Consider the following 13,829-nt stretch of genomic DNA (forward strand, 5'->3'; position numbering starts at 1 on the left):
CAAGAGACAATCACCTGTGCTAATTAGCTCTCTACCATGCGCATAACACCTGTGTGTAAGCGTAACTCTGGAAGTGTAGTTCGTTGAATGAAGGCACTCATAGCGGGAGAAGGTAGAATACATAACGTTTTCGAGAGCTAACTAGCAGCAGTCATCTAGCTTGGTAGCAATTATGTTTACAGTACACAGACATACTTTTAGCAATATGACAAATCATTTGGACTATGTGCACCAAAGTAGCTACTTACATTGATAGTTATCTATAGATGACTGTTTAGCTGCGTAAAATATGTTTACGTCTAATATAGTTTACTCCCATAAAATAACTTTGCTTATAGGTGTTACACGAACTAACGTCTTGACAGAAACAAAATGATCCCTCAATGCTCGTATCTGGTTGGCCTATACCCCATACATACCACTAAATGGCGCCATTTACTAATCAATAAAACAGATTAAGCATGATTGTCAATCGCAGAACTGATAAGTGTCGGTGCAATTCATTAAAAAAAGGTAACATTAGTCCCCTAACATTGCCCACTAAATGTATATTTATAAATTCATTGTATTCAACAGTAAGAGTTAAATAAATGAAAGGTTAATGACTTACTGTGGATAACTTTTGAGGCCAATTTATTCCAACCAAATCATCCAAGTGATTGTTTTGACAACTGATCAAATGGTCAATAGCAGCTATTATGAATATGTCCGCAGCTAATATGAATATTTCAACAAAATTAATCGGTTGAGGATACAATTTATTCAGAAAGTCTTCCCTTCGCACCAAATTTTGGGAATTTCAAAAATAGTGTGCAGAGGATCGTCTCATCAGCATAGTTCTAGAATAGCTCATTTAATTATTTTATGTGTTTAAACTGTTTTCTTGATTACTAAATAATAAGGAATAACATGCATGCATTGGACATTTTATTGGAGAACCTGAACCTCCCGTTTCTCTGTATCCTAGATCCCAACTTCCTTCACCAGAGCTGAATTTAGACAGCTCCTCAGGAGTGAGCAAGGAGTGTACACCACAGACGACTGCAGACGATTGGGAATCGCAACATTGGCGAGTTTTGAGGGGGGAATACACTGACAATCTGGGGGTTTAGCAACCAGGGAGTCCACAATGACTTGGGGAACGGAGCTTTGGGTAAGTTTGCTATTGGTATAAACCATTTCGCTCTCTTCTTTGTTCTTGTGTGGATAACACGCTTGCCACAACTTAGCACGAATTCGATGAAGGTGCTCGGTTACCTTAGCATTGTGTAAGCTGCTAGCCAGCTAAGCCTGACAGACAAGCGCCTTTACCATAGTAGAGACGGTAAACAATAGGCAAGGCGTGTAGAAATGTCCGCCAAGCAAAGATAATAATTTGCTTATCTTTGTCTAGTACTTGTTATCATAACACTGTATCTGGCTTGATTAATCAGTTATTGATTTATGTTTAGCAGTTGAATAGGACGTCTATCACACCCTGTCTCTTAGTTCACATACAGACTAACTAGCTAGCTAACGTTAGCAATCCCCCCAAAAAGGTGGAGACAGGAGGGTAACACCGGTAGCTAGCAAGCAACCTCCTGTACTGTTTTCTCGCTCAATGCTTTTATGGATCTGATGGCTACCAGCAGAAAACAATACACGTACACATTTCGTTTAACTTGGTTTTAAAGCTCGAGTTATTTTATGGCTCTGTTTCCTCGCTGGGTCTTTGTGAGTGACTCTTCAAGCTGCTTAACCAGCATTGGTCCCAGTTTGCTACTAGGAGATTGCGCAAGTCAAATAGTTAAACAATAGTAGACTTGAGGAAATCAAGCATTTTTTTCTCCCCCAAATATAACGTAACAATAAACTACCCACCCATTGAACAGACGTGTGGGGGGGCTTATTCCAGGTGCCGTCTTTGTCATGTCTGGTCTGGCTTGCCCTCTGACAGCCAGCCCCCTGGCTACACCACCCGGCTTGTCCAAGGGGTTTAATCGTCAACATTATTTTTGTGACTATAGCTAGCTAACATGTTACTGCAGCAAAAATCTGTTCCACATTTTTTTGTTATTGAGAACATAATCTTCACCTATCAAAATATTCGTCAGCAGGGACATTAAACTCCTATGACATGTATTCCAGTTACATGGGTGTTGCCCGTAAAACGTTTTGGTCACCACCGGTAGCCTACCAATGGGGCAATGGGGCAGTTTCTCCCCCTAATCATTCTAAAATGTATAGTTGCAAAGACTGCAGTGTCGCTGCCAACATGATTGCTAGTCAAGGAAGTGATGAGCCTGTTTCATACCATTTACATTGATAGCTAACATTGATAGAGATAACTGCACTGTTATGTAGTGTGAGGGAAGAGAACAATATGTTAAAGCTTTATTCAACATGTGATTGATGTGGCTCATATGGGTTCACTTCAGTATGATGAACTTTGAACCTGTATTCCTGAGAAAATGTAGATTTGCTACAGTTTTTCCTGAATGATTCCGTTACTGCTAAATTAACATTCTTTAAAGCATGCCGGTGCCCTGAAAAGACTAAAGTATGTATATTCCGGCAATAGCCTACAGCTCAGTCTGTGAGGATCTTACTGCTTGATTGCAAGAGATGTCTGTATGATAAAGGTCTCATAAACCTAACCTACTGCACCATGCTTTAAAATGCCTAATTTGCCCAACCTTCTCCAATTCAAATGTTTTAATTTGCGCTGTAAACACATTAACCTTTGCTGTCTGATTTTCTGGCTGCATGTGTTAGGCCCTTATCCCTTATATTTTAACTGTGTGCCATGCAGGCACCAACTTGATTCAGAATGCTCATTCCATATTATTTTACTCTTAAATCTCTATCAGGAATCCCTTCAAGACCTGATTGGGTTATTTATTCCACTGTCTCTGGTTCACTGAAAGGCATCTCTAGTTACATACAGTAGATTGATTTGCATCTGTAGCACAGTAACACCGATGTCATCTGCCTTGTCTCTTTTTATTAATGAAATTAATTTAGCCCTGATGCCTTCTGGTTCCTACCTACACATTGAGTCAGATTAATATAATAGTTTGATTGGTGCTGGCACATGCGGCAGATCAAATACACTGCTGGAACACCGATTAAGCTGTTTACATGTCCTAATAATTCGTAAGATTCAGAAAACCAGGTGTTTTAATCGTTGCATGCTTACTTAGATTATGACCTTACGCTGAAGAAGATAAGGTGTTTACATGACTAATGCCATACTCAACCTACTGCCATAATCAGTTTAATATCGAATTATTAGTGTGCATGTAAGCGTACTAACCGCAATGCAATAATGCAAAAAAACACATCTGGGCCTGTCTGTAGTCAAGGAATGACAGGTGTCATATTGACATGATTTTGGGCTCTGATGGACTGTTACTGTAGGCCATGTGTGTGCATTACACATTTCTATGTTCACATGTCAAAGTACTGTCTGTCTGCCTGGCATGTTGGCATTCATCCATGGCTTTGAGACTTAAAGCCTGAGACTAACACATCCTATTACATGGGGTCGGCATGCCCCCACCAGCTAACTGACTGAGACTGACTGACTGGAGATGATTTGTGAATGGAAGCAGTGTGTCTACGAAATGTTACCATGCTGAGCACACAGGCTATCAACAGTTATTCTAGCATTCTTTTTCATAACAGATGTCTTATAGGCTAGTTTATGTTCTGTTGACTGCAACAGCTGTTAACAGGGAGGGATATGATTATGATCATGGTTAAAGTCTGGCTTGTCGTTTGTGCAATGAAGAGTGATGGAGTTCGAGAGAGTTCAATTAAGGACACAGATGTTGAGTCCCAGCTGAGACCTGGCATTGCATTCAGTTCACAGCACCCAACATGAAATCCTTCTCCTCAGTAGGTAGAGAGGGTTGTGATATCACATGATTGTGTAGGGGAGTGTGTGGATGTGAGGGTGGATGTCGTCTTTAATAAAGGGAAGTTGTGCAAGCAGGTATGATTTAGGGAGGTGTTGAGCAGGGAGAGAGTGGAGGGAGGAGGTAGACAGGGTCGTGGAGACAGAGGGTCTGGTACGTAACATGTGTTCCCATGCATTCCCAGGGGCAGACTGGGAACATTGAGGGGAAATGCTGCCCTGCCCAGGTAAATTACGCAGCACAAAACAAAATAAATGTGGTAAAACAATCAACGAGGTGTATCGGGAGGAATCACAAGCAAACAGGGATTTGATAGGTGGCGACACTACTGCATATCCAGAGTGCCTGCAGCGTTGGATTGCATGCATTTGTTTATTTTTGTTTTACTTAATCTGCACAGATTTTCAGTGTAAATCCATTGGTCACGTTTGAGCTTTAGTTGTGCAGTTATATGGTAAATAGTAGAGCTCATTGGCTGAGGCATGTCAGGCCATTGGACCTAATATTTAATGAAAGAGAGTTTGTTGTGGTTTATGATTGCTTAACCTGATTTGTCTAGACTTGTTTCACAAGCTGACATACTGTATGTTTTTATAAAACAGTGCAACATGAGGTTACTATGTCACACACTCAAAGAAATGGTGTCCTCATACCTTTCTTTTCAGAAAGGTATGAGGACCACAACTAGCCTAGCTAGTTGTGCTCAATCCCCTAGTTTCTTCTATTTTGGGGCCCTATAATTTGCCTCTTGTCAAAGCCTGCCCTGGACACACTGGACTGTCTTTGGAGTCTTTGCTTTTTACAAGGTAAATAAACCATAATCTGTCATAATGATCAGACAGACCGTTTCTCTTTTGTGATTAAGAAGGGAGCCTCAGCCACAGAAGCAGCAGAGCTCAGTTTAAGACAGTTCAATTAATGCTAATCTTCCAGACTGGCCTGAATCATCATCCTGGCCTTGGGATTCTGTCATGTTTTTGACAACCTGAACCCCTCCTTCTCCATTATAGGATTAGTAGGCACTTTTTGGCAGATGTTTCCAGGCCTAATGCAGATTTCTGCAGCATCAATTTGTGATATTCAGTTGGTTTACAGCGATACAACATTTATTATATATTTATCTATCTCTAATAGGGCAATCCCATGTCCTGTGAATAATGTAGACTATGCCTACGTGTAATAGCTTGTTAGAGAAGATGATTCACATTCTGGGTTGCTCAGTTCCTCCTATGGTTTGTGGGTTGGCTGGTGGACCCCCTTTGTCCAGGCTTCCTTCTTAGTGTTAATCTGGACAACATGGGGTTAAATCAGGTGAGGCCAACTGGCCAAGATTAGAGCTAAGCTCTCTCCCTGCCAGTCTGGGGGTGCTGCCAGCCTGCCTCACAGAGGGGCTTTCAAGGCATCCTTCCACTAACAACCATGGTGAATGAAGACTGGGTAATGACTAATGAGTAGGCTGTAGTTGGTCTGTATTTGGTATTCTATCCTATCAAGTTTTTGAGATCTGGTCACATCAATTGAAGACTGAGGCTGTGGTTCACCATGACCCAGCATATTTATTTTGTCTCTGTGATCTATTTCCAGTCAGGAGCAAAGATAATGGTTTTACATGAGCACACATTTCAAATCCACTGCTGATAAGATTAAAACAGTAGGACATTGACCAAACTGAAAATCTCAGCTGAAATGAAGAGTTATTTTATTTTGCAGTGTGAAAATACTAGTGTTTGTCTACATGCCATGGCAATCTCCTGTCTGTGATTTTCCCTCTAATCTGTGGTTTTTGGGATCATGCACTGTACCTGGATAAAGGTGGAGAGAGATGGTATTCTCTCAAGATGGCTTGGCACAATTCAGATAAAAAAACTGTTTTAAAACGAATTTGTAGAATCATGTTAATATTTTTTATGGCACTTTACACATTTCCTGCACAGTACAACCCCAGGGTAATGAGTGCAATCCAACAGAGATTTACACACAATTATAGCTTTGTACCTTTTAATACTCTATGTCCTCTGACAATCACATTCAAATTCACAGCTGCTGGGCTCTTCCTGTTGTGCTGGTGTGCTCTGTAAATGTGACCCCACTCTCGTCCCTGCAACTCTTCCCATCCCTAAAGGGATTTTATATGCCATGTAACCTCAATGTCTATGCTCTTTCATAGAATCCCTTATTTTTTAAGCTTATCAGGAACATGTAACCTAGCCATAGGCTGTAACTAAGCATATTGCTGAACTTAATTGGCTTTATTGATTAACTGTGAGAGTTTACTAGCTAGCCTATAGGCTATGTGCTTTGTTTGTAGTAGCCTAAAGTCATTACACGTTAGGCACCCAGTTCCCAAAATGCAGTGCATGATTACGTTACACTGACAGTGCATTCGGAAAATATTCAGACCTCTTGACCTTTTCCACGTTTTGTTACATTGCAGCTTTATTCTAAAATTGATTATTTTTAAACTACACACAATACCCCATAATGACAAAGCAAAAACAGGTTTTTAGAAATGTTTGCAAATGTATAATAAATATAAAATGGAAAAATCACATTTACATAAGTATTCAGACCCTTTACTCAGTACTTTGTTGAAGCACCTTTGGCAGCGATTACTGCCTCGAGTCTTCTTGGGTATGAAGCTACAAGCTTGGCACACCTGTATTTGGGGAGTTTCTCCCATTCTTCTCTGCAGATCCTCTCAAGCTCTGTCAGGTTAAATGGGGAGCGTTGCTGCACAGCTATTTTCAGGTCTCTTCAGAGATGTTAGATGGGGTTCAAGTCCGGGCTCTGGCTGGGCCACTCAAGGACATTCAGAGACTTGTCCCGAAGCCACTCCTGCATTGTCTTGGCTGTGTGCTTAGGGTCGTTTCTCCTGTTGGAAGGTGAGCCTTCGCCCCAGTCTGAGGTCCTGAGCGCTCTGGAGCAGGTTTTCATCAAGGATCTCTCTGTACTTTGCTCCGTTCGATCCTGACTATTCTCCCAGTCCCTGCCGCTGAAAAACATCCCCACAGCATGATGCCACCACCATGCTTCAACGTAGGGATGGTGCCAGGTTTCCTCCAGACGTGACGCTTGCCATTCAGGCCAAAGAGTTAAATCTTGGTTTCATCAGACCAGAGAATCTTGTTTCTCATGGTCTGAGAGTACTTTAGGCGCCTTTTGGCAAACTCCAAGCGGGCTGTGCCTTTTACTGAAGAGTGACTTCCGTCTGGCCACTCTACCATAAAGGCCTGATTGGTGGAGTGCTGCAGAAATGGTTGTCCTTCTGGAAGGTTCTCCCATCTCCACAGAGGAACTCTGGAGCTCTGTTAGAGTAACCATTGGGTTCTTGGTCACCTCCCTGACCAAGGCCCTTCTCCACCGATTGCTCAGTTTTGCTGGGCGGCCAGCTCTAGGAAGAGTCTTGGTGGTTCGAAACTTCTTCCACTTAAGAATGATGGATGCCACTGTTTTCTTGGGGACCTTCAAGCTGCAGAAAATCTTTGGTACCCTTCCCCAGATCAGTGCCTTGAGCTCTACGAACAATTCCTTCGACCTCATGGCTTGGTTTTTGCTCTGACATGCACTGTCAACTGTGGGACCATATATAGACAGGTGTGTGCCTTTCCAAATCATGTCCAATCAATTGAATTTAGAAATGTGAGTTATAGATCTGTCACTCATTGAAAGCAAGTCTAAGACGCGGTAGATCTGTTCTGTTTGTGTTATTTCTATGCTTCCCGTTCTTATTATTATTGTTTTTGCGCCTTACTTTTGGTTTTGTACACCAGCTTCAAAACAGCTGAAAATACATTATTTTTGGTTATGGAAAATATATTTCATAGCGGTTTAGATTGTACAATGATTCTCTACACCAGGGTTGCCCAACCATGTTTCTGGAGAGCTACCCTCCTGTAGGTTTTCGCTCCAACCCCAGTAGTTACTAACCTGATTCATCTTATCAACTTGCTAATTATTAGAATCAGGTGTGCTAGATTAGGGTTGGAGCAAAAACCTACTGGACGGTAGCTTTCCAGGAACAGGGTTGGGCAGTCCTGCTCTACACTATACTTGCTTGTTTTGTCACAAACTTAAATTAGGCCTACTATTAGAATTTTTGCAACCAAGAAATGGAGGAGCGATTTCTGCATAGTGCATCTTTAACTTAATTCATAAACATTAAAATATATATATATATATATATATATATATATATATATATATATATCATATACATATCATATACATATAATGATTTTGCAAGAAATATAATGATTTTGCAAGAAATATAATTATTTCTGTGTATGTAACCAATGTCTACAGTAACATCCCTTTACAACTTCTTTGGCACGCTACAGGACCTCAAGGCTATTTTAAAGTTTTTGTATAATTAATGTATCATTCATACAATCCTAAAGTTAAAATCACTTCTTTAAAAAAAAAAAAATCATTTGGCTGCTTGGCTCAGGTTCATTTTAACACTGTGTTACAATTGCCCCCAACTCAGCAGCCATGACACAACCTAATGTGCCTAGCAATAGACAACAATGGTGGCAAATGTAAAATCATGTCAATGTTTAGCCAACATGTAGTGATGATAATTATGCATGTTTGAATTCTTGGAAATTGATGCTCAGGACAGTATAAGAAACTAAATTTGCTCATCAAACATGCAGAGGGCAAGATTTGACTGAAACCTTTCAAGCAGGGAGAGAACCTAAATGGGCATGTACTGACACTACAAAGCACTACAGCTTTATTGTGTGGCTGGGGGTCCGCCGAGGAGGATAGGAGTGATGGGGACACAGACCATGAGGCCTGCATCCCCCACCCCCTCTTCTCTTCCTGTCCCATTCAATACAAGGGGCTCATATCGCCCCCACCCAATTTCAAGGTGACTTTGACCAGTAAGCAGAGCTTATCGCCATCTCTCTGCTGGGTAAACCGAGTAGAGGAGACACCAGTGGTGTGTGTGTGAAGCTATGTCTCAGATGATGAGTGTATGAGACTTTGGCCCGTAGGCCTCTGGTAGTGCTGAGCGATTAACCGGAATGTTGGTTCTTTTTTGTTTTTCAAACAATTGATCGACAGATGATGGTTCAATTATTTGAATTCCATTTCGTTCGTTTTTTTTCTGTGAGCTCAATGCGCTCATTTCACTGCAGTTTCTCTAGAGATAAATCAGATCATATGCCCGAACATTGTGATGTAGTAGGGAGTTGTAGTTTCCAACAGGCCAATGTTCTACATAGTTTAGCGCAGAAAACGTGATCATTTACTACAATCACCATAATCCATTGCGTTGCTAAACTTGTCCGGTATGTGTTTCTTTTATGCCTACTATGTAAGAGACAGAAGAATGTGTGATCAAGAGGGGATACATAGAGAGCAGTTTCTTAGGAGCTGTTTCTTCTTGAAAATACATGGTCTAAGTGATTGATAGTTGGTATTCAGTGGTCATACTAAAATAGTTATTTTGTCAGACAGCATAGGCAGCAGCTCTATAGAGGTGAAATGATGACTTGGAATGAAATAATAAAGTCATCAAGTAAAATAAATGTAATATACACAACAACTTAAATATTTTATTAACGTAAAGTTATGTGAATAACTGATGGTTAATAAGTGATAAACAGTCATGGGCAGTCACTGCCATCATGGGACTTTTATTAATTGTTTTATTCTGTGTTACAGCATTGAACCCACATAATGCATTTAATGTTTAAAATGTGTTATCTAAACCAACCTCAAAAAGCTCTAATCGCTCAGCACTAGCCTCTGGAGCATATGAAAAATTGACTGTGACTCCGAGGAGGAAATATTTCACCATAAAATAAAGAAATAGAATATAATAGGCTTGCTGCAACATATACGGTTAAGAGCGTTGGGCCAGTAACTGAAAGGTTGCTGGTTTGAATTCCTGAGCCGACTAGGTAAAATAAAATTGGTTGAGTATGCTCTTGAGCAAGGCACTTAAGCCAAATTGTTTCTGTAAGTCACTCTGGATAAGAGCGTTTGCTAAATGACATAAATGGAGAAAAAAATGTGAAACACTAGGGTTAGTCTGAGTCACTGTGTCAACTGGAGTGTAGGTTAGTTTAAGAGCCTTGGTAATCTACTTCTCTGTTAAATAATTAACTTCTGTAGACTAGGCCTACATTTCTTGTACTGCTAAAGGATTGTCTTGTAAAACACAGCCTGCAACAGACAGCCCACGGGACAAAGTTTAGTTTAAAAAATAGTAAAATCACCAATAATTCAGCTAAAAATGAGTTTAACTAAGGAAATCTGTTCCCAAGTATTCCCACAAAAAAAAAAAAAGGGAAGTGATGGTGCCTCAATTTTATCAAGATATGAAATTATTGTTATTTTCAAATACAGTCTCCTTTTGGGCTTAGTTGTGGTCAATTTGCAGTGTACAAATTATTATAATCATGTTCTGGCACCCTGACCATTTCGCTCTGACAGAAATGGGCCCACGGCTGAATCTAATTTAGTTGTCTACCCCTGGCCTGCAGCATATGGGCTGATCCTGATACTCAGGACTAGTCTGGTCTGGGTCACTGCCAAAATCCCAGTTTTTTTTTTGTGAAAGTTGACTACCTGACTTATATTTATATATTTTTTAAAGTCAGTCTTCTTTGAGAGGAGGGTAACCAAGCAAGCACATTGTGTACTAAAGTGTCAGCTTAGTGAAATGTTGCCTGGGATACAAACAACCCCCTGTCTGTCTGTCCTATGGTTCCACAGCAAAAACAACTCACAGTCAACATGTTAGTATGCAGGTCACTAAAACACAGCCTGATAATTCTCCTTTCTTACACATGCCTTCATCCTACTTGACTCATTGTCTGTCTGGGAAGGAAAACAACAGCCTGTGAATCAATAGGTAGGCTAGAGTAAATGTGTGCAAACGACAACATTCCTGGAATCTTGGCACACACACAACTCAATCCCCCCTAGATAAAGTGGTTCAGTCTGTATTTATCTGGTCAATAAGCAATACATTGCTTTGTCATCTAAACAAAAAGGTGAAACAGTGCGGTGCACTTTCTCATGTCTTTTTTTCCACTTCATGTAAACAGACCCAAACTATTAGTCAAGCTGCAAGAGGCCCAGTAAAAAACGAATGGGGAGTAAGTGAAAAATAAACTCTGTTACCCTCTTATACAACTCCAACCCACTCCCAGAGAGGCCATGCTAAAGCTAAATTCATTTTCCATGCTCGCAGAACAATGGCTGCCAAATGCTCCGAGTTCTTGGAACAAAAGCAGAAATTAATCAAACAGAAGTGGGACACCAGGACAGGGTTTGTTTGGCACAAAATAACTTGCCGTGACAGTACTCAGTCTCCATTCAATGTTTCAAATACATGTTCAAAACTTGTATTTTTGTTAATTACAACATCATGCTATGCCTGGTTTAAAGAGTTATTGAATATGGTGCAGCGCAAGAGTTCAGGTGATATGCATGTTTGTAGTAAGGATGTCCACAGCACAGATAAGAATCACAACAAATCACCTGGCTGAGTTTGCATGCTGTTTTGTACACATTGAGGAAAGGCATCAGACAGACATCAATCGCAGCAGTGTCAAAAGCCTTCAGTGCTCCAGAGCAATACGCTTACTTTACACCCACAGGGTCCTCTTACTGTGTTGTGTGGAAGAGTCAGCAGATCTTCTACCTGTATGAACCCAGGACATAACAGTTTCAAAAAGTCTACCACTTCATGAGTGTGTAAATTTAGAGGGTGGTCAAATGGGTTTTCATTCACCTTATTGGAGGCATTAGCTGCGTTCCCAAGGACACTTTTGTCACAGAGGCTACAACAGGCATTTTAGAGCCTATGTTCCAAACGTACATTTGGCAAACAAACCAGACATGTGAGAGTAATGAAAAAGACTGTATTAAGAATATTGTTATTTTTTGAAGTTGGAGTTTTTGCAAAAATTACCACGCTTTCTAAATAGAATTCCTAATGCTTTGACGTCTTGTCAAATTGCGATAGAAAGCGGAACCTGATGCATCATCACTGAACTGGCATCCATTCAAGAGGATATACAGTGCATTCGGAAATTATTTAGACCCCTTGACTTTTCCACAGTTTGTCACTTTACAGCCTTATTCTAAAATGAATTAAATAGTTTTATTTCCCTCATCAGTCTACACACAATACCCCATAATGACAAGATTTTTAGAAATGTTTGAAAATGTATAATAAATATAAAATGGAAATATCATATTTACATAAGTATTCAGACCCTTTACTCAGTACTTTGTTGAAGCACCTTTGGCAATGATTACAGCCTAGAGTCTTCTTGGGTATGACACTACAAACTTGGCACACCTGTATTTGGGGAGTTTCTCCCATTATTCTCTGCAGATCCTCTCAAGCTCTGTCAGGGTGGATGGGGAGCGTCGCTGCACAGCTATTTTCAGGGCTCTCCAGAGATGTTCGATCTGGTTAAAGTCCGGGCTCTGGCTGGGCCACTCAAGGACATTCAGAGATTTGTCCCGAAGCCACTCCTGCGTTGTCTTGGCTGTGTGCTTAGGGTCGTTGTCCTGTTGGAAGGTGAACCTTTGCCCCAGTCTGAGGTCCTTTCCCTCGATCCTGACTAGTCTCCCAGTCCCTGCCGCTGAAAAACATCCCCACAGCATGATGCTGCCACCACCATGCTTCACCATAGGGATGGTGCCAGGTTTCCTCCAGACGTGACGCTTGGCATTCAGGCCAAAGAGTTCAATCTTGGTTTCATCAGACCAGAGAATCTTGTTTCTTATGGTCAGAGTCATTTAGGTGCCTTTTGGTAAACTCCAAGCGGGCTGTCATGTGCCTTTTACTGAGGAGTGCCTTCTGTCTGGCCACTCTACCAGAAAGGCCTGATTGGTGCTTCAACAAAGTACTGAGTAAAGGGTCTGAATACTTATGTAAATGTGATATTTCAGTTTTTATTTTTTTATACATTTCTAAAAACCTGTTTTTGAATCGTTATTATTGGGAATTGTGTGTAGATTGATGAGGGAAAAAAATAACAATTTAATCAATTTTAGAATAAGGCTGTAACATAACAAAATGTGGAAAAACTCCAGGGGTCTGAATACTTTCCGAATGCACTGTATTGCAGCTTTAAGTGAATTTACAGTGCCTTACAAAAGTATTCATCCCCTTTGGCGTTTTTCCTATTTTGTTGCATTACAACCTGTAATTTAAATGGACATACACAAAATAGTCCAAATTGGTGAAGTGAAATGAAAAAAATTACTTGTTTCAAAAATATTCCCAAAAAAATTATAACGGAGAATGGTGCGTGTGCATGTATTCACCCCCTTTGCTATGAAGCCCCTAAATAAGATATGGTGCAACCAATTACCTTCAGAAGTCACATAATTAGTTAAATAAAGTCCACCTGTGTGCAATCTAAGTGTCACATGATCTGTCACATGATCTCAGTGTATATATACACCTGTTCTGAAAGGCCCCAGAGTCTGCAACACCACTAAGCAAGGGGTACCACCAAGCAAGCGGCACCATAAAGACCAAGGAGCTCTCCAAACAGGTCAGGGACAAAGTTGTGGAGAAGTACAGATCAGGGTTGGGTTATAAAAAAATATCTAATACTTTGAACATCCCACGGAGCACCACAACAAACCTGCCAAGAGAGGGCCGCCCACCAAAACTCACAGACCAGGCAAGGAGGGCATTAATCAGAGAGGCAACAAAGAGACCAAAGATAACCCTGAAGGAGCTGCAAAGCTCCTCAGCGGAGATTGGAATATCTGTCCATAGGACCACTTTAAGCTGTACATGGAAGAGTGGCCAGAAAAAAGCCATTGCTTAAAGAAAAAAAGAAGCGAACACGTTTGATGTTCGCCAAAAGGCATGTGGGAGACTCCCCAAACATATGGAAGAAGGTACTCTGGTCAGATGAGACTAAAATTGAGCTTTTTGGC

General features: G+C 40.8%; 1 protein-coding gene across 4 annotated transcripts in view; it reads left to right on the forward strand.

Annotated features, from left to right (window-relative positions):
• Positions 1–979: 979 nt before the first annotated feature.
• The window catches only part of LOC121540257 (formin-binding protein 1-like), a 75,914-nt gene continuing 63,064 nt past the window's right edge, over positions 980–13,829 (forward strand). For 3 of the 4 annotated variants that reach the window (XM_041848984.2, XM_041848986.2, XM_041848985.2), the window contains exon 1: positions 983–1,153. In XM_041848984.2, coding sequence (XP_041704918.1) covers positions 1,130–1,153 — 24 coding nt within the window. In that variant the 5' untranslated portion in view covers positions 983–1,129. Of the gene's footprint in view, positions 1,154–13,829 lie in introns of all 4 variants that reach the window. The other variant, XM_045207789.1, reaches the window with a different exon arrangement.

The sequence above is a fragment of the Coregonus clupeaformis genome, chromosome 26 (genome assembly GCF_020615455.1).
Source record: "Coregonus clupeaformis isolate EN_2021a chromosome 26, ASM2061545v1, whole genome shotgun sequence".
NCBI lineage: Eukaryota > Metazoa > Chordata > Actinopteri > Salmoniformes > Salmonidae > Coregonus > Coregonus clupeaformis.